At 39.4% G+C, this 26,070-nt stretch overlaps 1 protein-coding gene across 1 annotated transcript in view; it reads right to left on the bottom strand.

Moving 5' to 3' along the window:
• LOC104464846 (glypican-5-like) overlaps positions 1-12,910 on the bottom strand; it is a gene marked incomplete at its 3' end in the record, with an annotated part of 141,216 nt that extends 128,306 nt beyond the window's left edge. Inside the window, exons 1-4 of the mRNA XM_010077684.1 lie at positions 12,875-12,910; positions 12,060-12,190; positions 6,911-6,970; positions 4,953-5,078 (exon numbers count right to left, since the gene is read on the bottom strand). Of these exons, the coding sequence (XP_010075986.1) occupies positions 4,953-5,078; positions 6,911-6,970; positions 12,060-12,190; positions 12,875-12,910 (353 nt within the window). The remainder of the gene's footprint in view (positions 1-4,952; positions 5,079-6,910; positions 6,971-12,059; positions 12,191-12,874) is intronic.
• Positions 12,911-26,070: the final 13,160 nt, after the last annotated feature.

The following is a 26,070-nucleotide window of genomic DNA, read 5'->3' as shown; positions in this document are numbered from 1 at the left end:
AGTGGGAAAGTGTATGCAGAGCCTAGAGCCAGCCATAATGAATGCCAACTACACTCAAAACATTTTAATTCTTCTCTACACACACTACTGCTTGTCTATTTATTATGTATGATTGTTTCATCTCTCTTGAAACAGAAGCTGCAAGAGATAATCAGTAGACAGGTGGAGATGGAAAGACTGAATGGTTACCTAACTTTAATGTAATGCTCACAACCCAGTGTTACCTTAAAGCGCTGTTTCCAAATCAGGATTACTCATCTGTTGCCCACAGGCACACCCCAAAAGCCTGCCAGTGAGACGACAAGTCCTTTTCCCTTCTCTAGCAGCAGAAAGAGCAAGCTCCGATGAGGCTGCTTTACTGCAGGCTGACTTCACAAAAAGCCAAACTTCATAAAAAGGAGTTCTAAAGGAGAATCCATGTTTTGTGCAAAGATGTAAATCTGACATCAACAAAGTCTCAAGATGAGCTTCTGGGACAGTCCTTGGGCACTGTATTGTACTAGTCTACCATTTATGAAACTGAGACCTGAGACAGAAAATCCTGTTTAGCTACCCCAGCCAGTGAGAATGGAGAAAGCGGTGCAATGCCAGCATTTAGCTTAGTTGAAGAGCTGTTCCGCAGGAGAGGAAGGTTCCTGCCATTTAGCCTCTACAGAAAAAAACTCCATGGGAGCAGGGCCCTAAGGGTGACCAGAGGAAATCTTTTGTCTAACCTTTTGTTTCAAAGCTCTTAGAGAAAGAGACTTGGATGTGGCACCTGGTTGCCTCTTATCTGCTCAGTTAGACATTTTACAGCTTGCTTTTCTATGAGTTGAATTTGCTCCTGAATCCATCCATTTTTTTAAACATCCAAAAATACTGAGGCAAGAAGTTTCACAGCTTAACCAAAAGGTTAGCAAAGGAATATGTGCTTCTGCTTTCAAGCTGTCACTTAGTAAGAAGATGTCCCTTGTTCCCGTAATGAAAGGGACAGTGAACAACAAAACCCTATTCAGCACCTCCACAACACGCATGATTTTTATAGGCCACTATCATATTCCCCCTCTATCTTCCCTGTGTCAGCCTGGAGTGTCTGCCATTCCGCATACAGGATCCATTTCATGCCCTTGATCCTCTTTGTTGCTCCCTCTGAATATCTGCAGCTGTGCTCTATCTTTCTGAGCCTGAGGGGCATCAGAACTGCAGATGCCGCGTGCCTGAAGCAGTGAAAGGCACCTCAATCCCCACCATTCTGTACAAAACATCTGGATTGTTCTTCTTATGTAAATCACTTTACATTCCATATGCCATTTTATTGCCTGGTCATTCCACGTCATAAGTTCCTCCCACAATTAACAACAGCTGGCCCTTGTCTTTCCTACCCAAGATAACCTAGTATCACCAGCACATGCTGTCACCTCAGTATTCACTTCCCTTCAAAGGTCTTTTCTGACAGATGAACAGGAAGGTTCCAGCACTAATCCCCGTGACACTGTCACTAGTGACTTCCTTGTACTGTAACTTATCACTATCTATCACCTACCCTTATTTTCACCTCTACCAGCCTTGCAAAGGATCTTAACAAATACCTGTCAGAAGTACAAGCAGACTACAGCAATCTACCCTGTCTACTTGCTTATTATCTCCTTCTAAAGACTCTCAACATGTTGATTCCTTTCCCTAAGTATCGTGTTCATCTGCTTACAGTTTCTATGGATTTTACTGTTGCACACCAAGTTTACCTTTCTGAAATCCTTATTTTGCTAAAAATACAATGATAGCTACACATTTCACACCTTTCCATCATCTGCTACCAAATCAGTCTTAAAGAAAATACATTATAACAATGAGTAATTCAAGTATTTAACCCTTTAGTACTTCTAGAGTTCTTAGGTGAGGCATGTGGTCCTGGCAACACATAATGATTCACACTGTCAGCTTCTTCTGCAATCTCTGCTACTGACATGGTATTGAGATAATCATCTCACACACTGCCAGGAAAGAAAGCTTTCAGCATAGAAATTTCTCAAAGCTTGCTTCGCTTTGCAAAATATTTTTCTGCTCTAGCCTCATCTTCTCTGAGTGTTCTTTGTATACTCAGACCATTTAGTAGCCTCACAGACTATTTCTTACATGAAGTCTTGTTCCAGGAACAAGTTGCCCAAAAGAGTGACTAAGAGAAAGACAGTACTCCTGTCTTTGTAATACCTTCAAAGGCCCTGAACTGACACCAGAGGATTCCAAGCAAAGCCACGTTTTGCTGTTGATTTGAAGAGCAAGCCAGAAGCATATTCCAGTGGAAACAAGCTGGCTCTTTTTATGGTGGCAGCTTAAGTTTGTTTGGTTTTGCCTGCTAGTACATTGATTTAAACGTGATAAAACCCAATCCAGAGAATTATAATAAAATAAAAAAGTACAATGAGAATCTTATCAGATCCTCTGACAGACCTCAAGTACCCTCTCTACTAACTGAACACACAACCCCCATATCTGAGTAATAATTTCATATTGTTTCAGGCTGCATTTGTGTGTCAAATTGTTTTTAAAGGTTGAGTTTGTTTTTCCTAAAGAGCTTGAATACCAATTAGCACGCAGCATAAATATCACTCAGCTTGAAAATAGCATCATTAAATGCAAGAAGCATCGAGGAAACTGGAACCGCAATTTTTCCCAATCCCACAGCCTGAGTAACCTTAAACTTGGGTTCACAAGAGATCCACCAGATTAATTGGGGAGATCTATTTTCTGATACTGAGTTAAGAACAAGGCTCTATTTTGAGTTTAGAGCTGTTTACTACTGCTGATATTTAATCCTCTGGTCTCTTGGGAAAGGAGAAAGAGTAAATGGAAATGCATCTTCAAGCATCACCAGGACAGGTTTATTATGTGGGAAGAACTGGTAGCAAGTCCAGCCTATAAAACAGATGACGAAAGGAGTAAAATTTGCCAGAAGGTGCCATGCTTGTGCTGCTGTGTAGCACTGCTGGCAATGAAGACTGTCTGGGAAGTTCCTCTTTTTGCGGCAATCAATACTGAGACAGAACTGATAAATATATACATAGTGCTGTCTGATTAAACACGTCAATTTAAGCTTTTATTTTTAATTTTCCCATTTAATATGTTAAATACAAACATTTATTTCAGGGTTTGGTGGTGGGTTTTTTTGTTGATCTTGTTGGTGGGGTGTAGGGTTTTTTGGTTTTTTTCTTTTTAATTCAAAATACGAGGGGTCTTGTTAATCTTTTCCCAGCTTCTTGCCCTTTTCAAACCTGAAACTTTCACACAGGTCTCCAGCTCTGGGAAAGTTACAGACTAGCAAAGGAAAAAACCAACAGCTTTCCCTTTTGTGCCTTTCTAAAACACGTATATAAGCAATTTAAGCAGCTTTTTTTTACAGCAAAATAAGATAAAAATTAAACCTAAATTTTGATTTAATTTTCTGTTCAGAGAGTTGATGTAGAAAACATTTTTCACAGTTTTGCTTTTCCTGTTTTTCTTTTGGCCAGAAAGCTGTTTGTTCTAAAAGTTAACTGTGTATCCAGCAACATGTTACCAGCAAAAGGGACTCTGGAATGGAAATATAAATTAGAAATACTGATATTCTCCCCACTTCCTCTCTATGACTTCTATAGTAAAAACTTCACTCAGTATTACAATCATTACACATTAATATTTAGAATACTGCATTGTTACCAAAATCTTCAAATATATGCTTCTACAATTAATTTGTAATGCCAATATCTTTTAATGTACTAGACATGTATTTATCTCTGAATATCTCTGATGTAATTTAGCTGAAGTTAATCACACATAAGAAATCTAAGCAGAGCTGAGGGAATCAGAACTTCCTTTAATGGGACAGCCTACAATTGTAACATCTCTGTTCCCTCATTGAAATTATTCCATAATTTGCTACAAAATAATTTTCAATCCTGAAAATTGTTTTAAAGCAAGAAAACAGAATGCTAGAACCTTATCTTCATAGAACTCCTACAGACAACAAAATACACTTCAAAAAGAACAATCGTAAAAGCCAACACAATCCCACAGAATGTCTGTGTTTCAACAAAAAGACATTTTTTGAAGAACATTCAGTGGCACACTTCCAAACAGATTTCACTGCACAAACTGATGTATACTTCGACACTGATAGCAACACATACAGTCGCATTCTGAATACCTCTTTTTAACCTCAGGGCAATGTTGCCTCATGTTATACACCATAAGAGCAGTGACAGCAAAATTTTAGCTCACAAAGAGTGCAAGTGTATTTTCCAGTCTGGATTCTAAAGGGTAATGGGAAAGACTGTGATAAAATACAGAGGGGAAAAAATTTAGCTGACAAACTAGAGGTATCTTTTTACTCTACAGAGCTTCTAGCAACTCTGTCCACACGGAACAGTGCATTTATTAATTGTTTCTCTATAAGAATTCCTGCAGAACATGCTCTGGTAAGGATGCTGGGCAATTCCAAGAACAGTTGTTACTCAAAGTGCTATGTCAGAAACTTTGAAAAGAAATAGCAGGGAAATCCTTTAAAAACACAACGGTCTGGTCACTATTTTCTGACATCTCTGCAGGAAAAGCTAAATGTTTTGTAATTATGGACAAATGTGACATTCAGCTCTGTATTAATGAGCCTATAAAGAGCAGACTGGAAGAGACCTACTGCTTGCTAAGTTAGTTTTAGAGGATAAGACCTCTCTACAGACACAGAGATGTACCTCTACAGTGAAAGAGACTCTTCAAAGCAGCCCCTTCAAGAAAGTGTTCCATTATATTTAATACAGATACCTAAAACTCAGCATTAACAACCTTTTATTTTAGCAAAACCCTTGTTCAATTAAGCATCAAGTTCACTCTGAAGGAGACACTTGATGATGACTGCAATGTCTCAGAATGCTTCTGAACCATCAAAAGGATGCAAAGCCACCTTCTTCACCATTAGGGAAAACCTTTACTTGTAACTTTACCTTTCTACAACATCCTCTCCATTCCAGCAGGTTGAGCTGTCTCTCATCACCAGGTCTCCATCACACAGCCGTTCTGCTATAGAGGCATAAAAGGTGCGGGATCGCTTCATGTAATTGATGAACTCTCTGTAAGGTAGGAAGAACACGTTTAACAACAGAACAGTACGCTTATGGTTTAAGCCCCCTGTCAGCTCTCCACAAGGTTAAGAGTTTAGAAAACCCTTACAGAAATTAAGTCATCCAAGTAAATTTCTATTTCTAGTGTATTTCTCATCCAGTCTTACCCAGTCCAGTGTTACTAAACACAATTACATACAAAGGATGGTTTTAATAAATTACGTTAACACATCTCACACAATATTTGAAAAAAGTCTACACCTACTATCTCTGTATATACAAATTAAAAACTAATGAGAAAACATCATCAAAGGAGTGGGCTTTTTTTCTGTTAAGTGACTATTTCATGTGCACATGTCTGAGATCAATTAAGAACACTGTCAACTGTCCACTCCTGGGTGGAAAAGGCTTCCTAAAGCTTATATCACACCACAAAACCAGAAATACACTGTAAATACTCCTCACATGCAACAACAGTAAAGTCATCTCCTTGAGATGTGGTGGGGTCAATTCCTCCCCATCATCACTATCTACATCACATCCTTATTAGAAAGAAATTTCTCTCTCATCATGTCTGGCACCTCACACCTGTTAAGAGGAGGCTGTGCCTGCTGCTCTGGCAAATAACCAAAACTCCTGGCCAGTACAAACAGCCCTTTTCTGATCATTTGTGTATGGAAAAATGCCTTGTGGGCAAACCACTGCATCTTTTATAACATAATTATATCTAGAATATATGTCTGGCTGAGGTAGCCATAAAAATAAACTGTAGCAAAACAAGCGTTAATTCAGCACACGACTGAAAGTATTTCAGAATGAGAAATTACCCTATCTCCACAGCTTTAGAAGCTCCTGTTTGGTATAAGATGTTAAAGATACTGAGAACAAAAACCGAGCTAGAGCTATCACACAGCTCTCTGCTTGTCTCAGAAGTCAAGTCCCTCACCAGCCCCACGGGGAAGGCCAAAGGACTCATTCTGGTTTATAATGTTTCTGCCTGCTGGGCTGTAAGGGGACACTGCACTGAAAGTACCTGTGGATACAGCTGGATGGAGCTTTGCACAGAAGCGGTCAGGATTTATTATTATTTTGGGAGCAACAGGTGCTTTAAACAATATCCAAGTCCACTGCTAGGTGTCTACCCCGGCAAGGTTTAGGCAGTGGTCATCTCTCCCCACAGCTGTCTTTATGCTTTCTCAAAGGCGTTTAACCATCTAATTTATCTTATGTGTGGCAAAATCCTGCTCAAGACAAATTAGTCATCAGATGATCCTACGGAACAAACTTCACCCTAGCAGTGCAGGAAAGCTGTCATTTTAAGCAAAGAATCAGGAATCTGGCAGCTCACAATGAGGGAATCGGTCTTTCTATCTCTTGACCACTAACTGATGATTATGAGCTCTAAGCATTTACACAGTAAAAGACAGAACAGCCCAAGAGTAACAATTACAAAAGATGACACAGATGCTAAAGATTTTGCAGGTTCTAAAATGGAGTTTTCTTTGAAGAAGGAAAAGAGCATCCTTTTAAGAGTCTAAAGCTTCTCCTAGCTTACCCCAAGAGGCTTAAACTCCTTTGCATTTTCAGCAGAGTGGGGCTCTGGCATTTCAAAGTAGCATCTTAGCAAAAGTAGAATTCAGTTGCCAGCTCTTAATCTTTACAAGTGAAAATAGTTACTTTTCATCACTAGGTAGAAAATGTACAGTTTCCCAGTGCACTACAGTATAAAAGCAGTAATCGAAAGTATGCCAATTCCTAGATTACAGCTGAAACAGCAGCTTACAATGGAGATGAGCTAAGCGTAGAGACAACAAAGTATGTCATCTTGTTTTCATTCTTACCGAGAGATTTTTTTCAAACTTCTTGATTTGTCATTCTTTGAAGCTTTCAGAGGCAGAGAACTGGAATAGGCCGGGGAGAGTGAGCATCAGTCAGGAGAGGTTGGGGAGTAGGGGAGAAGCAGGAATTCAGGCAAATGAGGAAAATAAATGAGAAACAAAAGAGAAAAGTAAAAATTATTTGAAAGAAAGGTCATTGAGCACATGCATAAGATAATATAAGAAATCAAATAAGGAGGAAAATTGTCATGAGATTTTTCTGAAGTATAGATGCAATTAAAAATGTCAATGCAATACTGAAAAAAAAAAAAAAAACCCAAACAACTGAGATTGTTTCTCCCAATCATTTTCAAATAAAAGCACAATTACGAATGCAGCACATACAGCAAAAAAAGCTGAAAATAAATCCAGTGGTACTTAAATTAACTATAACTGATACCAAATGCAAGAGTTGTAAATATATGAAGCTATACAAGAAAACAATGGCAAACAGTTTAGAGTGAGAACCATGGGAAGGGGGATATGAACAAGTAGCATTCATTTTCTGGTACAATGGGCAATTTGCTGTCTATTAATAAATGTAAATACAGATATTTTTTGCTGTTCAGTTCTGGTCAGATTGCACCACTGAAAACAAAAAAAAAAAAAAAACCCAAAACCAACAACTTTTCAAAATAGCAGAGACAGGCTTTAAGGTTATATTGGACAAAAAACTGTAGAAATTACCCTAGTAGCTACTTAGTGCAAATGCATTTTGTGGCACCATTATCCTGATGTCCCTTAATTAATATTAACATCATGATGCAATTTTGCACTTAAATTATTTGGTACCACATTCTGCTCTTTCCTACACCCGTACTCTCGTGTATCAAGTAATGGCAACAGCTGGAGCAATGCATCCCTGCAAACAGGTTCAATGTACTTGCAAATCCAGTTAACTCTTACTAGAGAGAGCAAGCATCGCCTTCAGCAGCTCTGAGGACACCCAGACGACGGCGGCTTTGCCATCGTACTTGCTGGCAGATAACAGCAGGGGTGGCCACAGGAGAGGATAAACCTGCACTGATCACCAGGTGAGTGTCACCTGCCATGACTGGAGCAGTGATTCCAACAGAGCCAGTCAAAGAAGGAAATGAGAATTTGTAACATGGAAAATCTGGACTTGCTGAAACTTGTGTTTTAGCAAGTCAGTCAGAAATGTCTGATTTGTTTCCACAGTAAGTTAATTTGCATCTGGCATTAATAACCTGTTTTGTACTTTAATACTAAAATTTTAATAAAATCATGTGATGCCTGACCCAATAAATAGTTAATTTTAAATAAAAGATGCCATCAACTTCATTCTCAAAGAAACTAATTTTTTTTTTCTTATTTTAACATGTATAAAAGATCTGTAAGTTCACAGTAGAACAAAGAAATCCCAACAATATATAATTTCAAAGCCTGCCTCCTCCAATTAGGGACCTAATATCAGGCTAGAGTTCTTTGTTAAATGTAACGTTTTCATATACTGATCTATAACCAGTCTACATTTAGTAGCTTGAAATATTACATGCAGCAGACATGCTAAAAGGCAGGTATTCAACTTTGCTAGGAGTCCAGGCCCTGACCAGAATATTCCTTTGTGCTGAACTCAGCAATAACATTCCAATTTACTGATTGAGGTTCTGTACATGCTATGTACATTCCCTGTACCATCATATGGTTTCAATTTTCTTGTCATCTCTACTACATGTTATAGTAACCTCCACATTAAAAAATGACTACAGCAGCAATCCTGCCAGTTTCAGTTAACCCCTGAATGACTGTGGAATGCAAAATAACCCCAACAACAACAACACAAACAAACAAACAAACAAAAAACAAAACAAACAAAAAACCCCCCAAAAAACCCCAACAAAAAAAACCAAAAAACCCCACAAAACAAATCTATTTTTTTCAGTTTAATCAAAGGAAAAGGTTTCCTACAAGACCATGCAACATTTATTCAAGTTTTAGCTTCTGACACTATTGTCCCTGACACTGTTGCATAACAAAAATATGCAGGAATGGAATGCAGGGATAAATCAAGAAAGATGGGAAATCTCCCAGGAACCCATGAGAGCAAGAGGAGCAGAAAAGGGTTCAACTACTGCAAAAGAGGATCCAGTTGCTATGTGAATTCAGGGACCATGCAGGACCATGCTGTGTAGAACAGTAGAGGGTGAGAAGGACTGCTTCCAGCCAGACTCAAAACACATAGACCCAGAAGAAAGGCAGAGACACCATCTTAAGAGTCTCATTTCTCAACTGCACGAGAAGCCTTGGCTCTACTGAACAGCTGAACCCAGAGGTTCTCAAACTCTCTGGAAAAGAAGTTTTGTAACTCGCCTTGCAAAGACATAATACCTTTGGAGCAAGCATACGTCTGTAGGTATAAGGTGTTTGGCACTAGACTTTTAAGGGCATCTCTAAGCACGTACTACAGAAGAGATGAAAGGCCATTTTATTGTGGTTTCTCCTGCCAGAATGTGCTAACCAGGCTGGTTCTTCTCTTTGAGCTTGGGAATATTCTGACACATTTATGGAACAAGCCACAGCTTTTCTGTTTACTTGTGGAGTGCTGGCTCATTCCTTCCTTTTTCCTTTCCTTATTCTAAAAGGCAGGAGTCATGTTCTGTGTTCCCCTTGAATTAAGGATAATTTGGAGGGATGTCTACTACACAAAACAGACAGACTTTATCTGGCTGATTCCCTGTGTGACCCTGAACCTGTACTGACAGACAGCTGACATTACTGCTCTTCATTTTTTAAATCACCAGAAGGAATGACACGAAAAAATAGTCACAATTACTCTCATAATCCAGATCCCTTGTAGAAATTATCTGTCACTCTAAGAGCATTCTACACAACCCACTGCAGGAATGATTTCACCCATCCATTATAAAATTTTATTACCCAAAATTGCTTTTTATTGATATCATATGCAATTAAATGAGAGATGATGAACAACACAGTGATGTAGCCAATCACTGCGTATTTCACTCTATTTACTGTTTCACAATCGTTTCCAAGAAGCAAAGGATAAGCTTCATGCCATGTGTTTTATAGAAAGTTGCAGAAAATTTAAAAATATTCTCCACTTCTTACTAATTATGGCATGGCTCCATCATTCATTTTTGGTGCACAGGCTTTACACAATGCCTATCAACACTGTATTTCAGTAATATTTTATGCTAATTATGTAAGGATGGCCTTAGTTTAATTTTTTTTTTTTTAATACATTAAATTTCAGTGCTCAGACCAATTTTGGGAAACTGTCTAATTTACAGTATATTAGTTTTAGTATATTTTCTTTTCCATCTATAGATCTTACATTTTAAAAGGTCAATATCCAAATAATTCTAGATGGTTGGGAAGAGGAGGGAACAGGTCCTCAAATGAGAAAGAGCTGCTATCGTGCGGTTGTTTAAGAGGTTACTCTTAATAGGTTGGTAGTTCTGCTTTTTGGTTGCCAGTATATAACTCCCAGGGAAGTCAATGAATTCTACAGAAGACGGCTTAGGGCTCCGTGTTTTTAAAAGGATATTTCATTGCAGCCTTTCAGTACTTTAAGGGGGCCTACAATAAAGATGGGAAGGCACTCTTGACCAGGGAGTGGACAAGGAGTAATGGTTTTAAGCTGAAAGAGGGGAGATTTAGATATCAGGAAGAATTTTTTTCCTGTGAGGGTGGTGAGACACTGGCCCAGGTTGCCCAGAAAAGCTGTGGATGCCCCATCCCTGGAGGTGTCCAAGGCCAGGCTGGATGAGGCTTTGAGCAACCTGGGCTAGTGGGAGGTGTCCCTGCCCATGGCAGATGCTTGGAACTTGATCATTTCTAAGGTTACTTCCAGCCCAAACCATTCTAGGATTCTATGAATCATACTGCAATTGTTCTTTGAATTATTACTGCTAAATTTATTAATTTAAATTCCTTAATGGTCTTTTCTCAGATTTGCATGGCAAAAATTGCTTAGGTCCAAGCACTAGCACAAACTGTTGTGTTTTGGTTTAAAATTAGAAAGGGAAAAAAAATCACTATCACACAAAAAACTTAGCTTGCTGCTATTATGTTTACCTTTTAAAGCAGCATTTGTTTCATTCATGCAAGCCTAGATGAGAATTAAAATAGAAATAGATAAAAATCTCATCTTCACAACTTAAACTTCAGAATCCAGGCTATAGAAATTTTAATATTGCTGTCTGTCTACACCCATCCAACATACACACGGACTCCCTGGGCAGATTAGATACTGTTCTCAGATAGAGGCATAAACCCAGCATGATTCCACTCACTTTGCTGAAGTTGTTCCAGATTAATGCTGGTGTTACAGAAAACATGTTAGCCAGAAATATGTCACTGTAATTTTATGGTCAGTTAGCTCTGACATCTAATCATGTATCATGAGTGGGATTGCAAAGACATCCTTCCCTCCCCAATCATGATTTGCAGGAAACCAATCCAGGAGCTACACGAGGGAAAGTAAAAGAAAGACGAGGAGATTTGGGAGCAGAGATACTTGTGTCAGGGCCAGTGGCAGTAATTCAGCTGTCTAGTGTCTCAACTGGCACACAGCTGAAGAACAGAAGCCAAAATGGACACAACAAGCTTAAACTTAAATGCCTGCGCTCTTACTCTGTTATGTAACAAATCAAGGAGATTGCAACAGATCTTATTACTCCTCCCCAGCCCTGTGAAATGAGGGACTGACGTCAGCGCAATTAATCCTTCCTTTTCACCCCTTCCTCCTTCCTACCTCTGCCCCTGGATAAGCTCAAGTCCTTAAAGATCTGGGCAGTTGTATTTTAAGTAATTTATAGCCAACTTTGGAAACTACTCAGACTTTGTTGAGGAATAGCTTTCATAATTTTCACTGAAAATTTCTGGAAATAATGAACACCTTGGTGCTACATAATGATATCAAGTCTGGCCTGTAAAAAGCTTTTCCTGGAGAGATCTGCAACGTAATAACCACAAAGACATCTGTGTAACTACCAGTGATGGCAATAGCTGAACAGCACACAGACAAGGTGACAGAACTGTGGCTCTGGCTTAAACACTATGTGCAAGGAACCATTAAAACATTGTGAGGCAGAGAATTTATTGCAAAGTAACTGTTGCTTAGGGTTACCTTCTTTTATTGTTCAGACTAGGGTGAGCCATCACAAATGTCTGGGTTTCAGTCGCTTCTTTCACTGGCACTATATTGTTTGATGACAGGTTCCCTTCTTGTTGTTTGGGCTGTCCACACACTTTATCAACCTGCAATGAAAAGAAGGGAAAGGAAAACTGGGTTTGAATGGAGAAACTGATTTCCAAGTGCCCAAAGATCTGCTTTTTCCTTATGGTCAGCGTTTACTGAGAGAAGGTGCCCAGGTGAGAGAAAGAAAGGATTCTTCTTTCCAGGACCCAGAAACTAGTCCCCTGCACAAAAATGTCCAAGTTACGAGGCAAAGAGCACTGCTGCCAGAAAGCCAGCAGTCATGGATTTGTCACTGGATACCTGGACTATAGCACACCTGTAAACAGGCTGAAATAGTGACTGATGGAAGAGTTGCCAAATCAAACTTTTATTGAGAAATGTACCCGGAGTTTGAAGGTTCAAAATTTTGGTGGAACATCTGCCCTGCATACAGAGAGCAGAGTCTACTTGGTGTTTGACGGGGCTTGTAATTGGAAGACAACTGAGTCTTCCAGCCTTTAACTAGACAGTGTTCCCTTAAAACAATTAAATGAGCAAAAGTCAGCATCAACAACTCTCTGTCAATAAAGTCTCTTCTTGGACAAAACAGAATGAAAAGAGAATTTCCAGCCCTGGGAATCATCAGTGCCTTGGATCCTGGGTTCAGAACACTAACATTGCTCAGCCATTTGCCCTTATTGTCCTTCCTGAAGCCCCTCAGAAGGGATTTAATACAGACCACGGGAAAGCAAGCTTGTGTTTACCTTTTGTGCACGGTGGATCTGACACTGCTCCTGCATCCTGCCACATTTATTTGTTCTAACAGCTTTAAGTGACAATAGTAAGACAAACTTCTTCCCTTTCTAATCCGCAAATAAGTAATCTGCAATATTTTCACCTACACTTAAATCCTCAAGCAAACATGAAGAGAAGACAAAGGAAATCCTACTGTGAGCATGGTACTACCAGAGACCTTAATCACACAGAATCCATCATCCCACGCGGCACTGAATGCGGTATCCCTTCTTCAGTTTTCCATTATAAACAGGGTGAGACGGATTCTTGCTGCTCTGTGCATTATTACTGCATCTTTAAAACCCTTACTGAGTCACAACTGCCTATCTGCTGGATATTTCAGACCTCAGATGACTTCAAATAATTTTCTCTCTCCCTTTGCGTCACTATGTTGTATACTTCAGCCCAAGTACTGCAACTAGGTGATCTCTAATATCCCTTCCAACCCTAACTATTCTATGATTCTAAGCATAGGACAATTTTCTCTACCTTAGCTCATTTCCTCCAAGAAAACTACTGCTGTACAAAGCTAAGACACTTTCTTCTGAAAAAATATGCCAATTGAACATGAAAAGTCGGAAGCCGTATAGGCACAACACTTAACATCAACTTTAATTGAATGAGTTACAGCCTGGTCCAGTATAATACACTGTGAAGAACCTAAAACTGTAGCAACTGAATGAGAACATACTGGATTAATCCTGACATATCTCTCCAGCAGTCAGAGCAGGAGCCAGCTGCCTCACTCAACACCATGCACTGTGTATATTGTTCTGGTCTCACCAGGGACTAGCACAGCTTTGTTTTAAAACACAACTTTGTGAAATAAAATAATCTATTTCAGTCCCTTCTAAACTTCTGAAAAGAAAAACAGACTCTATGCAAATGAAAATATAAAACAAAAATCCCTTTTGAACCCCTTGGAGCTGGACAGAGGGTATAACACAGCTGGACCACATTCCCGCACAGGATGCTCTCCTGTGCTCCAGGTCTCCCAGCATGCAGATTCAAATTCCCAGCATAGGTTTCTGCAAAATCCATCTTAGATTACATCATGCCACTGAAGTTCTTATCTTCAAATTACATACACCGTAAATCTAGTCACTATGGATTTAAGACAGTTTTAACCAACTAACACCAGAGCGGTTTGGAAAAGCAATGTGGTTCTCATCTGTATAAGGGATGAAGAAATTCAAGCTTTTTTGTTTTTCCTGTGAGAAGTTTAAAGAGATTTAGAGTCATCATTTTTGTTGTGGATCAATAGTTTAAGCATCCAAATGAAAATACTCACCTTGTTTTGATTTGTATTTTTGATACCACGGAAATAAAACTACTCTTTAAATTACAGAAGTCTCAGCATGTTCTATGCCAAACCTTAACTCTAGGGTTTTCTTTTTAACCAGTAATAACAGTTTCCTGCATATCAAACAAAACCACAGTATTCTGAGGAAAATACATTTCTCAGTGGAAAATTTTAGCCAGTTCTACTCCATTAAAAAGAAATTTCTTAAGTGAAAGGGAAATTACATTCCCACTTGTCATGCAGATCTTTTAGTGCCTTTCTTCTCATTAATATGCCAAGAAACACACGCTCCATAATTTAAACTACTGCACAGACATTTTAATCTGAAGTGAGATTAACAAAATGGGATATACAACAATGGTATATTTGTAATATTAGTAGCTCTTAAGTGTCTCAGCTGAGATTCGGACTGTGTTTTACTGGGGAGAAAAAAAATAGCGTGAGGCAGTCCCTGTCAAACAGCATTTGACACTTGAACAAAAAATGATGGGGAACTGGTGCCGAGGCACAAAGTGGCTTTTCCAGTGTCACAGCAGGGGCCCATGGCAGACCACACCTCGTTTTGTGTGCAGTCAATGCTCTGGCCGCCCTGTGCAGCTCAGCCCAATGGCCTCAGCCCAGACCCAGCTCCCCTGGTTCCACCCGCAGGGGCCTGGGCCCTTCCAGCAGAGCCAGCCTGGCGGCTTGTCAGCTCTCTTTTCTTCCCTCCCCTTCCAGCATGAAGTTTCTTCAAGATTAGCGTGAATCCCCAATGTTCCTCCTTTCCACCATCTTTGGGGCAGCAAGGATGGAGGATTTCACCCCACCAAAGCTCCTGCAGTGCATACAGGCGGTTTGAAAACTTATGCCCACGAAGGTGGGAGTACCCTACACCTCTGGATGCAGAGACCAAACTCCCACCAAGAGACTGTGTCCCATGGCTCGAGTTATGTCTATTTGGCATATTTGTTTCAGATTTTGGATCAGTTAAACAGAAACTTGATTTTTTTAATTTTATTTTTTAATGTAGACTAACTTTGTCATTTTAATGAAATGTGTATTTTTCTGCAAAATAAGAGAAAAGGCTGAATATTACTGCCTAATTTATCAGTCACAAAGATGATGGCTAGAGGGAGAACACTCATGTACAGAAAACCATCTTAAACTGACAGCTAAGACATCTATGAAAAATGAATTAATGCTGTATACATTAAAAAGTACGAAGCATGCCAGTAGAAAAGAAAGTACTTTCTGGAACTGCAACATCTGTAAACTACTGCTGCAAATTACCTGGCTGTTAACAACAGTAAGAACATGGAAAGTTTCCCTCCCATCCTAAGGGCACCAGACAACTGCACTGTCAGTTTAACTCTGAGTTCATGAATCAAGCCTTACCACCCAAAGGAAAAATAGTGCCACTAAAAATGGTGATTGGGATTTTAAAGATTTATTTCCTTTTATGTGTGACCTGGTGCTTCCAAGTTATTTCTTAAACTGAAAGTGTAGACTAAGTGATTTTATTTACTTATTTTTAAACAGAAGCTAACATTCCTCTACTGACACTGGACATTAGAATTTGACACAATAAAAGATATTAAATATTGTGAAAAGAGAACTGCAAAACATTAGCTGCAAATAACTGAAGATAATGGTGATAAAATTTAACAAAAATTAGTAGAAACAGAAAATCCACTACTCTTTTCCTAAATTCAATTTTTAGTACTCAGAATAATTAGGAATCAACATAAAGAATGACTAAGCTTACTCATTTCTTTGATTTTTAAACTTAAATATAAGCCTGCCAATCTTAAATTACAAACTGACAGAAAATCATCCCTCATGAACTACAGTAACACTGAGGTCATTCCTCTTGTCTCTTTGATGATATTTAATCAAGTCTACCTTCTAACTGTAAACACCTATAGCTGAAAACTGGTATTCCTCATACTGCATTATGTTCTGAATTATAATAATGTTTCACAATTCTATACACTTTTCTTTGAATTAAAGCTTTTTTATTTACTTTTACACCAGTGATTCTTCTAAAATATCGGTCCTTCTAACAACCATAGCTACATTTCTTTTCCTGTGAACTTTCCTTTGTAATGAAATACAGTCATATATGTATATATGGATTATTTGACCTCTTACTATTTGTTCTTTAAAAGAATGACTATTTACAATTCTTGCAAAGCCTTAACAAAATAAATTCAAAAAATCTCATCCAAAATATTTTGAACTCTTGCAGTTTGAGCAACCTTAAACATCAAGGTCATATTTAATATACCTAATATAATCAAACAAGGGAAAAATGTCATGCCCTTCTGGATTCCAAGAGAATCTTATCTCTCTAAATCAGGAGACCTTTTCACTAGTTCAGAACAGTAATTTTCTTTAATTTTATAATGGGAAACCTAGTATTTTAAAAGACAAGATTCTTCTAGTGATTGGGCTTTGAGTTATTAATTAAAATGCTGACACATTTTCCAGCAGATTTCCACCTTGCTCCCTGATCTCTAACCCAATTCATCTGTGCAAAACCCCAGCATCTGGGTGAACACCTCTGACAGATTACACCCCTCAGCCCAGACTCCTGTTGGCTGTGCAGGCATCAGCACAGCCATACGCGGCACAACACATACTACAAACATATTTCTACTCAGAATTGGAGTTTGCTGGTTCCACCTGCCAGGTTTGAAGTGAGGGAAGCAAGAAACACTGAGTTACAGGAAAATCAGGTTTGAATTTTCAGACTTGCATGTTCACCATGAAATCTCGTTTCCTTTGGGTCATAGTCTTATTACTTGATTATTGATGGCACAAGACAACAACAAATATCCTTCTTGTCATTTTCTGTAAGCCACCAACCAAAGCTCATTATGTAAATAGAGAATCCTCTCCATTGGAGTGGCTGTCTTATTACTATACTATAGTTGCAAAATGCTCATTTCCAATGCTCGGAAGATGAGAGGGAGCACATTTGGTAAGATGTAAGCCAGGGCTTACTGGTCATTGCCCCTGTCTATATCTTATTGAACAGAATCTTACACTCAATGAAGAGGCAATAAGGAGAGAATAAAAAAGATCACGAGGAATCACGAGGACCACGAGGCCTGTATCTAGTGGAGTCCCCCAGGGTTCAGTATTGGGACCGATACTATTCAATATATTCATCAACGACTTGGATGAGGGAGTAGAGTGCACCCTCAGCAAGTTTGCTGATGACACGAAACTGGGAGGAGTGGCTGACGTGCCAGAAGGCTGTGCTGCCATTCAGCGAGACCTAGACAGGCTGGAGATTTGGGCGGGAAAAAATCTAATGCAATTTAACAAGAGCAAGTGTAGAGTCTTGCATCTGGGCAAGAACAACTCCAGGTACCAGTACAAGTTGGGTACTGAGCTGTTGGAGAGTAGTGTAGGGGAGAGGGACCTGGGGGTCCTGGTGGACAGCAGGATGACCATGAGCCAGCACTGTGCCCTCGTGGCCAAGAAGGCCAATGGCATCCTGGGGTGTATCAGAAGGGGGGTGGTCAGTAGGTCAAGAGAGGTTCTCCTCCCCCTCTACTCTGCCCTGGTGAGACTGCATCTGGAATATTGTGTCCAGTTCTGGGCCCCTCAGTTCAAGAGGGACAGGGAACTGCTGGAGAGAGTCCAGCGCAGAGCCACAAAGATGATGAAGGGAATGGAGCATCTCCCTTATAATTCAAAGCATCTCCCTTATATTCCAAAAGGCTGAGGGAGCTGGGTCTCTTTAGTTTGGAAAAGAGGAGACTGAGGGGTGACCTAATTAATGTTTATAAATACGTGAAGGGTGAGTGTCAGGAGGATGGAGCCAGGCTCTTCTCTGTGACATCCAGTGACAGGACAAGGGGCAATGGGTTCAAGCTGGAACATAGGAGGTTCCACCTGAATATGAGGAAAAACTTCTTTACAGTGAGGGTGACAGAGCACTGGAACAGGCTGCCCAGAGAGGGTGTGGAGTCTCCTTCTCTGGAGACATTCAAAGCCCGCCTGGATGCGTTCCTGTGTGATCTGATCTAGGTGTCCTGCTCCGGCAGGGGGATTGGACTAGATGATCTTTCAAGGTCCCTTCCAATCTCTAACATTCTGTGATTCTGTGAAAAGAGAGTAAATAAGCTTTGATTTTGCCTTCTTTTAAATATTCCCTCTGCTAGGGAATATGTTACCTATTACAAATGCAGCATTTTGCTGGTAGCAAAGTTCAGCAATACATAAACAAACTATGGGATTATTAGTTCATTTTCCTACAGGAATATGTTGTATTTCACTTGGGTGGGGAGCATCTTCCTCTCTCTCATCTTGAGCCTATTGGACAGGTTAATGTAAATTAACTTTCTATGAGAAGTTGACCACTACAAGATACTAGGCCTTCCACCAAGGAGAGTGGCATTATGAATTCCTCAGGGGCAAAAAAACCTTCTGTCAGAGTTGACACTTACTTAAATGTTGACGAATCCAGACATGGAATTCAAATCCCTAAGAAATTAGGCTCCGTGTGTTCTCTGCTACATCTGGAAATACCTGGCTTTGATCAAGTGATCTAAATAACAGTAATATTTCTAGGTTCAGTTTTGGAATCAAGATACAAACGTGCAATAAATAAACAACAAAGTCTTGTGAACGGAAGAGCTCACATTCCAAGGAAGCAACAAGAAACTATAGGCATATCCTGAAAAAAGATGGATAACTAAAAAGATATTGAGATACAGATCAACTTGATATTTTTATGAAATATCTGGTCTCCTGTTACACTTAGGCATATCTCACTATCTTCCTCAAACAAACAAAAGACAGGAAAGTAGTCTTGTCTTAGCAAGAATGCAGACGTAATGGAACACCATTTAACATAGCTGACATCAACTAACTGATGCTGAAATCTATTTTCAGTTCCCCAAGTTAACCCCATCTATTTCAATGATCTCACAGGCTTTCGTGTGCTACTGTTCTGCACCCAAAGCCAGGGAAACTCTGGCCCCTGTGCAAGCGCACAGGGATTGAGGCACTTCAACAACCAAACTCTGAAAATATCTTTCTGCTTCTCCCTGAGAAAGTTAATCACAGGTGTTAACACTGAAAGTGCCTCCCATCTCAGAAAGGTTTGGAAATAGTAACTATAAAAAATTTGGATGTCAGCTTGCAGAGTTGTTTGACAAGTTACAGTTTAAGACCCTTACACTTTTTTGCTGGGGACTATATATATCCCCCACACAAAAAAGAAAAAAAGCTGTGTAAGGGTTATTTAGAGTCTCAAAAAAGGTGGAACTTGAAAGCCCTAATAAATTTCCTGTCTAAAAATGTGGGCTGTAGACTTCAGGCAGCCATTTCAAGGTCAAGGAAGGATTAAGGAAAACCAGAGACCAGTTATACTTCAGCCATATAACAGAATTGCTAGAGCAATATTTACCCAGAACAGGAACAAAGCTGCCAGACTACTACAGAACAGGCAGGTGCAAACTGCAAAGCTGAGAACACGGATACTTACAAAAGTTCAAAATTCTAATGTCTTCCTTAAGGAAACACCTGGTTATTGTCTCTTCTTTAATGAGCAGTAGCCAAAAAGACCTCAGAGGAGCTCCCTAGCTGCATGGTAGGTTCAGCCAGCTAGGGAGCTGGACTTAGCAGCACGTACGCAGACACAAGTACCCCATTCCAAACTCAGAAATGCATTGCCATTGGACAGGTATACATGTAAAGAGGGGTGTATGGGGAGAAGTAGGATTAATTAATTAGTCATTGGAATTTTCGGTATTACACAGGATATGAACTCGCACAATCTTCAAGTCAAAAAGGGGCAGGTTTCAAGCATACAGAATTTAAAGAAGCATAATATACACGGCTGCAATCAACTTCCTCTTACATATTTCTAAAGATCCAACCTCAGGTATTGCAAGGCCAAGCAGTACTCCTGGATACCCTTATAAAAAGTATTACTTAAAGACACTGTTCATCTATTCAACAATTCATCTTTGTTCCTTTTTAACTACGAAGGTCACGTTTCCACGCTACCAGATACATGGAGAAAGATGAGCATCCAGCAAAAGCAGAGTAGCAGTAGTAGCCTGCAAACAGCCCTGAAATTTGTTCTTGAAAAGAGAAAAGTGCTGTGTTCGGAGGTTTTGTGCTTGTGTGAATCAACGTTGCTGTCTTTTGTAGGTTCTGTCTGTGGCAGAAGAGTTGCCTTTCAGGCATCAACACTGGGCACACACACAATGGTCAAATTCTGCAGCAGCTACTCAAACGAATCAAATTCTACATGGCTGTCTCACAAATTAAAAGTGCAAATTATGAATCATGAGAATTTGGGGCCGCATTCTACAATATCTTTATGAAAGAGTGGTCAGATAACCTGTACTGAACCAAGCAACTGGGCGTGCCTGCACCTGACACATACATACAGGTTTTGTTCACAGTAGTGGAGGATTTTGTGAAAAATGTAAAATAAGAAATACCTTACAAGATACCATAAGTTTAAGGAATTATATACAGTTTATACCTAACAGATTTTCACTGTAAATTACAATTATGTTCTCTGCTCTCACTGGCTTTTAAAATTGCATACACTGGTGAGGATATCAAACTATCCACAGTTTATCTCCATGTGTAAAATCTTTTAAGCATACATAAATCAATAACTTTGTCTATTTTGCTAGGATTTTTAATAAAATTTTTGTTCAAATTTTATGTATATTTACCCAGCTGAAAAGAGAAGTGGTAGTAACTTATAAAGCCAAAAAAAAAAAATACCAATAGCACTGGAGAGGTAATGATAGCTCCCATCCTCCTCCACAATACCCCCAAGATTCAGTACTAATCTTTCCTGACAGTCAGCCTTTGTTGATTATGGTATTTGTCATTAGATATTGACAACCTAGAAAGGTTAAGCTCAATTTTATAATTAACTACAATAATCTAGTATGGAAGGAAAATTCCATTGGGAATCAATCCAAATCAGTTGCTTTAAAAGCTCTCAGAAAAATTAGGTAGCTTGAAAGATAACACAAGAAGAAAATCAATTAAAAGATTTTATTCAAATTTCCCTTTTACCACTTTTCAAATTAACTACAGTATATCAAAATGATATTGCATGTTATGTGTTTACTATTTATTCCCATTCTTAAGTGAAAGCAATTATCAAAATATTACCTGAATTTCTTTTATTACTGCAAGCTTAAAATGTAACTAAGAAAAACCCTTCATGATTTGTTCTTCAAAGGTTCAATAACCAAGTACAAAAAGTAGCAGAGAAAGATCATACATCTTGCAAACACACACTTATATACAAAAAGGAAGACACACTCATATTCTTTTAGGGCTTCCCTACTATGCAAGTGCTGTACAGACTAAATATGAAACCGCTGCAGTTATCACTGCAGATCCAAGTCTCTAGCACAGACCGGTTCCCAGTGCAAAGGCAGTACCACCACCATCACTAACTGGCCCCAGCACCTACCTGCTGCTGTCCCTCCCCAGCAGCAATGGCTGGCACCATCCCAGCTCTGCTGGCAGGACCCAATATTCCTTAGCCCTCTGCAGTCAAAGTGGCCAAGTGCTGAGTGTCAGGGTTTGGCTGAGCAAACAAGGCTCATTTTGAGCTGGAGCGGTTAGAGATAGCTCCAACACTGACTGCGATGAAGGCTGGCAACCTCTAGCAGCAGGGACTGACAAGGAGAAGGGATCATACCCTTGATTCAGGCAGGTCAGGCACAGGCTTGGGTATCTCCTTAGATATCTTTAGTCAAAAAACAAGCGTGTCCCTCGTCAACTTGCTTTAAATCAGATTAGAAGATAGCCACATAAGGAGCTACAAATAAGCCTTTTTTTTCCTCAAGTTAACTTTAGCAATGTTTATCTGTACCTTACTTATTGAAGATGCCCAAGAGCTCTCTGAGACAAGATTGGGATCCTTTCTCTAAATGTAGCTGGTTTGATCACCACCCAACAGTCAGTCCCGTTGGTCTTAGCGAGTTGCAGCCCGGCAGCAGAATTCACAAGATGGCCCAGTGACAAAATTAACCAACATGAAGGTGAGACTACTGAACGAGGGAGTGTTTCTCCCTAAGCAGCATCTCCTTCTAGTATTGTCAAAGATGACTGGGTAGAACAGACCATTAGTCTGCTCTGGAGTCTTACGTTCCTCTGTGCAATCATAATTACAACAGCATCGCAGGAATTACTTTGAATAACTGGCTAAGTTGACTGCAAACATGCATTGTTCATATATGAACAAATAATTTATAATTAATTACTAGGAACTGAGATCTGATCCACCCATAACTTAGTCACATAATTCTCTGAGCATGCAATTCATCTTCATTTTCAAGTTATACACATTTTCATAGGTGGGCATCACCACTCAGGTATTCAGGCACAAGCCCAGACAACCAAAGCAATCATCCTAGCAGGCCTTTTAGTATATTCCTTCTAAACACAGCTTTCAACTGAAGTGTTTTGTCTCCAGTCTTTACATAACGCAAACAGAATTGTTTTTCAGTAGTTTTCATGTGGCTGGCATTACGCACTATATCCAAGGCAGCAATGAACAGTAACACAGAACAAGATTCATTTTTCCTTACTCCATGACTTACACTGATTCGGTGTCTGTAAAATAGTACATCCAATATCTAATTCTGCAAATAAACTACTTAACTGCTAGTGCTACAGGTTCTCAGACAATTTGAAATGCTTCTCAAAACCACTGTGTATTTTATGTGGGTCCCTCTTCCTCTGCGCAGGGTGCTTGAAAGCAGGGTTGCATGGGCTGGGGACAAGCCCCAGAATGGTGAAGGGACAAGCAAAATGTCCACACAGAAGAGAAGGGACCTCAGGCTCACATGCTTCACACCTCCTGGTCAAAATCTCCCCTTTCTCTGCAGATACGTATATCCTAAAAATCACGTTTCAGGAAAATAAATGGAGGAAACGTTCCCTAAGTAAAAGAGTTTATTCCCAATCTCTGAGAAAACCTGGTTCTGTTACTTTAACAACAGAGTATGTTCAGGGGGATATTTACAGTGAAGAGAGCATCCCTGTTAGGGCTGGCTAATGCGATCCAGATTTCAAGATACAAGAAGAGTCATACATATCCTATATATTTAAGAATACTGAAATAGCTACCTTGAAAACATTTGCCAAAAATGGTAATCAAGAGCTCAAAACCTCCAATTTTCTGAAAATTTTTTAAATCCTTCTAAAATTTGTTCCTGTTCATAATTACTACAAGCATTTAGTTGGATGGGCAAAGTGCCTGAACTTTCTCTTCCAAAAGACATTATGAAAGTGACTTAGCAAAATATGTAGGACGTCAGAAGGCCATTATACTTCCACAGTGTCATATGAGCTGAACTAATACTGTAAGTTTATGCAATCACTAAATAAACATGTCAGTAACAATGTCAAGACCCCCAAAGAAGGTCAGAATAACCTTCCATTTTGTGTAACAGGAACATAATAATTAGAAAAGACTGGTAAACACATTCAATTCTTTTTTTATGAGACATCACTTCAATCATGATTTGCTGACAGTTGCTGTCAAAAGAACCATGTTTTCTCATGCCTTTTTTTAAAAATAACACCAATAAGTAATTTTAAATGACACTGAAGACTTGAGTCATTCAAGACCTGAAGCAATAGTTTGTAGCATAATTATCCAGGATAGCAGCAGCCACCCTTGTTTAAAACATTTAAGACATTTTTCATGTTGGGACAAGCACATTACATTTACAAGCAAATTCTAAGACTTCTCTCTTGTCTCCTAAATAAATAATTGCTAATGCAGTAGTGATGTATTGCTTATAGCAGGTACCAAAACAGCTAGTTTTTCCCTTTACCTGAGGACCTCAGGCAGCTGTTATCAGGAGTTTTACCAAAGAGAACGGAGACCCTGCACAGAGTGCAAAACCCTGGCTTCTCCTGGGGTCCTGAATCAACACATCTATTGGGACAGGCCTCATTGCCATCAACAGGCTTTTGGTTTCTAAACATGTCTGGCAGGCAGACTCTGACCTTGTATACCTGGCGAAAGGAAGGATGCTTTGAGGATTTACGACAGTGACTGATTAATGTGGATCTAATGATTCTATGTAGGACTGTTAAATCATTAGTGGCATTTTATTGGTTGAGCATTTCTGCAGTTGAGACTAGGTGAAGATACTCAATCTGCAAATTTAAGTCCAAACTGCAGATCACACCTTTAATATTCTACCTTTGAATTTCATCAAGATAGAGAACTTTCTAGCAAGACATTATGCATGATTTATTTACTAGTACAAGCAGCCTGTTTCCAACTTCAGCATCAAGGGCCAATCACTAAAGGAAACAGTCTCAAGAAAGTACTGTCTTAAACTGCCTGCTCTCGGAAGAAATCATTTTGACTATGCTCAGATTCATGCTTTGTTAAAACAAAAGCAGCAGAAGGATGCACTTTTAACCATTACATCTAGCCAAGAAGTCCTTGTCATTATTTCTTAGTCTAGAAACCATTTCCTCACTGATGCTAAACTGAAATTTCTATCTATTCATGAGCAAACAAACAAAAAAAAAAAAAAACCCATACCCTTCTTTTGGTTTGAAATTTCTCAGACTTTGTATAAAATCTCAGATAAATAGTCTCAGAAAATATGAAGGAAATCAGACAGGATGTTTTTGAGATGGAGGGTAGTGAAAACTTAACATTTTGACTTTAAAAAACACATCGTAATCCAAAAATAAATCTCCTTGTACAATGTTGAGTCTTACTCATTTGAAGACTGACAAACTCAAGCAGGGACACCAGGCGTCATCAACAGCGAGTTACAGTCAGCTGCGTGACCGCATCTGTTCAACAAAAACTAATCACCTTGTGCTGGTAACTGACTGGATATGAGCTACCAGCTCTGACAACATGCTGAATTGGTATTAGCCATGCTGTCAAGAATCAATCATGCTTTATCAACCATGCAGTAAAGCAGCACATTATGTATCACATCACATAAAAAGGCAGCACAGTGAACACATGTGGAACTTTAAAAGCCCACTGACTGTATGCAGAAAGCTGACAGAAAATAGGGATTCTCAGCACAGAACCTGAATTTGCATGGAAAAGATTTCCCAAAACAGCACAGGATTTGGTATCAGAAAATTTAATTGAGCCAGCAACATGTCCTAGGGACGAAGGCTAACGGTATTCTGGACTATATTATGACAACTAGTGATCTTCCCTTCTACTCAGCACTGGCAAGGCCTCATCTGGAGTACTGTGCCCAGTTCTGGGCACTAGGTGACCCTCTTTGAGCAGGGGGGTTGAACTAGGTGACATCCCAAGGTTTCTCCCAACTTCAATCTGTGATTCTAAGAATTCGCTTTTTCATTTCCTTTTTGACTTCCACTAAGTCCCCTAAGGGTAAATAACAACCTCCTCCTACCCAAAGGACACTTAAAAGAGTAGGGAATTTAAAATTTGGACATCCTTGCCAGACATGCGGATCCTTAATCACAGAACAAGAAATCTCAGAAAGGGACCCAAACTGAGCGAAGAACCCAAATCAGCAGAAAACAGGTTCCTAAGTGTATACAAACCTCTACACCTTCTCCAGTGTTCAAGTATTTTACTAAAGACTCAGCTCACACGTGTTGAAGTCACCAATGTAAGATTAAGATTCAGTGCTTTTGTTTGCTGCCTACAAAAGGCACACAGGGCTTCCCCTTCCCTATAGGACACCGAGTGCTGAAGCCACTGTATAACGCCAAAATACCAGATAAAAATTGGAGCCAAGAGAAATACCAAGACTGATGGGATTTGGTGTAGTCAAACTGCTATAATTCAACACACATTCTAAACACTTGAAAATAAAAGAAAAATAAATTTTAATTTTAGGAGGGAACTAA

This window comes from Pterocles gutturalis, unplaced genomic scaffold, assembly GCF_000699245.1.
Source record: "Pterocles gutturalis isolate BGI_N339 unplaced genomic scaffold, ASM69924v1 scaffold6573, whole genome shotgun sequence".
NCBI classification, from domain to species: domain Eukaryota; kingdom Metazoa; phylum Chordata; class Aves; order Pterocliformes; family Pteroclidae; genus Pterocles; species Pterocles gutturalis.
This window is presented reverse-complemented; position numbering and strand designations above follow the sequence as displayed.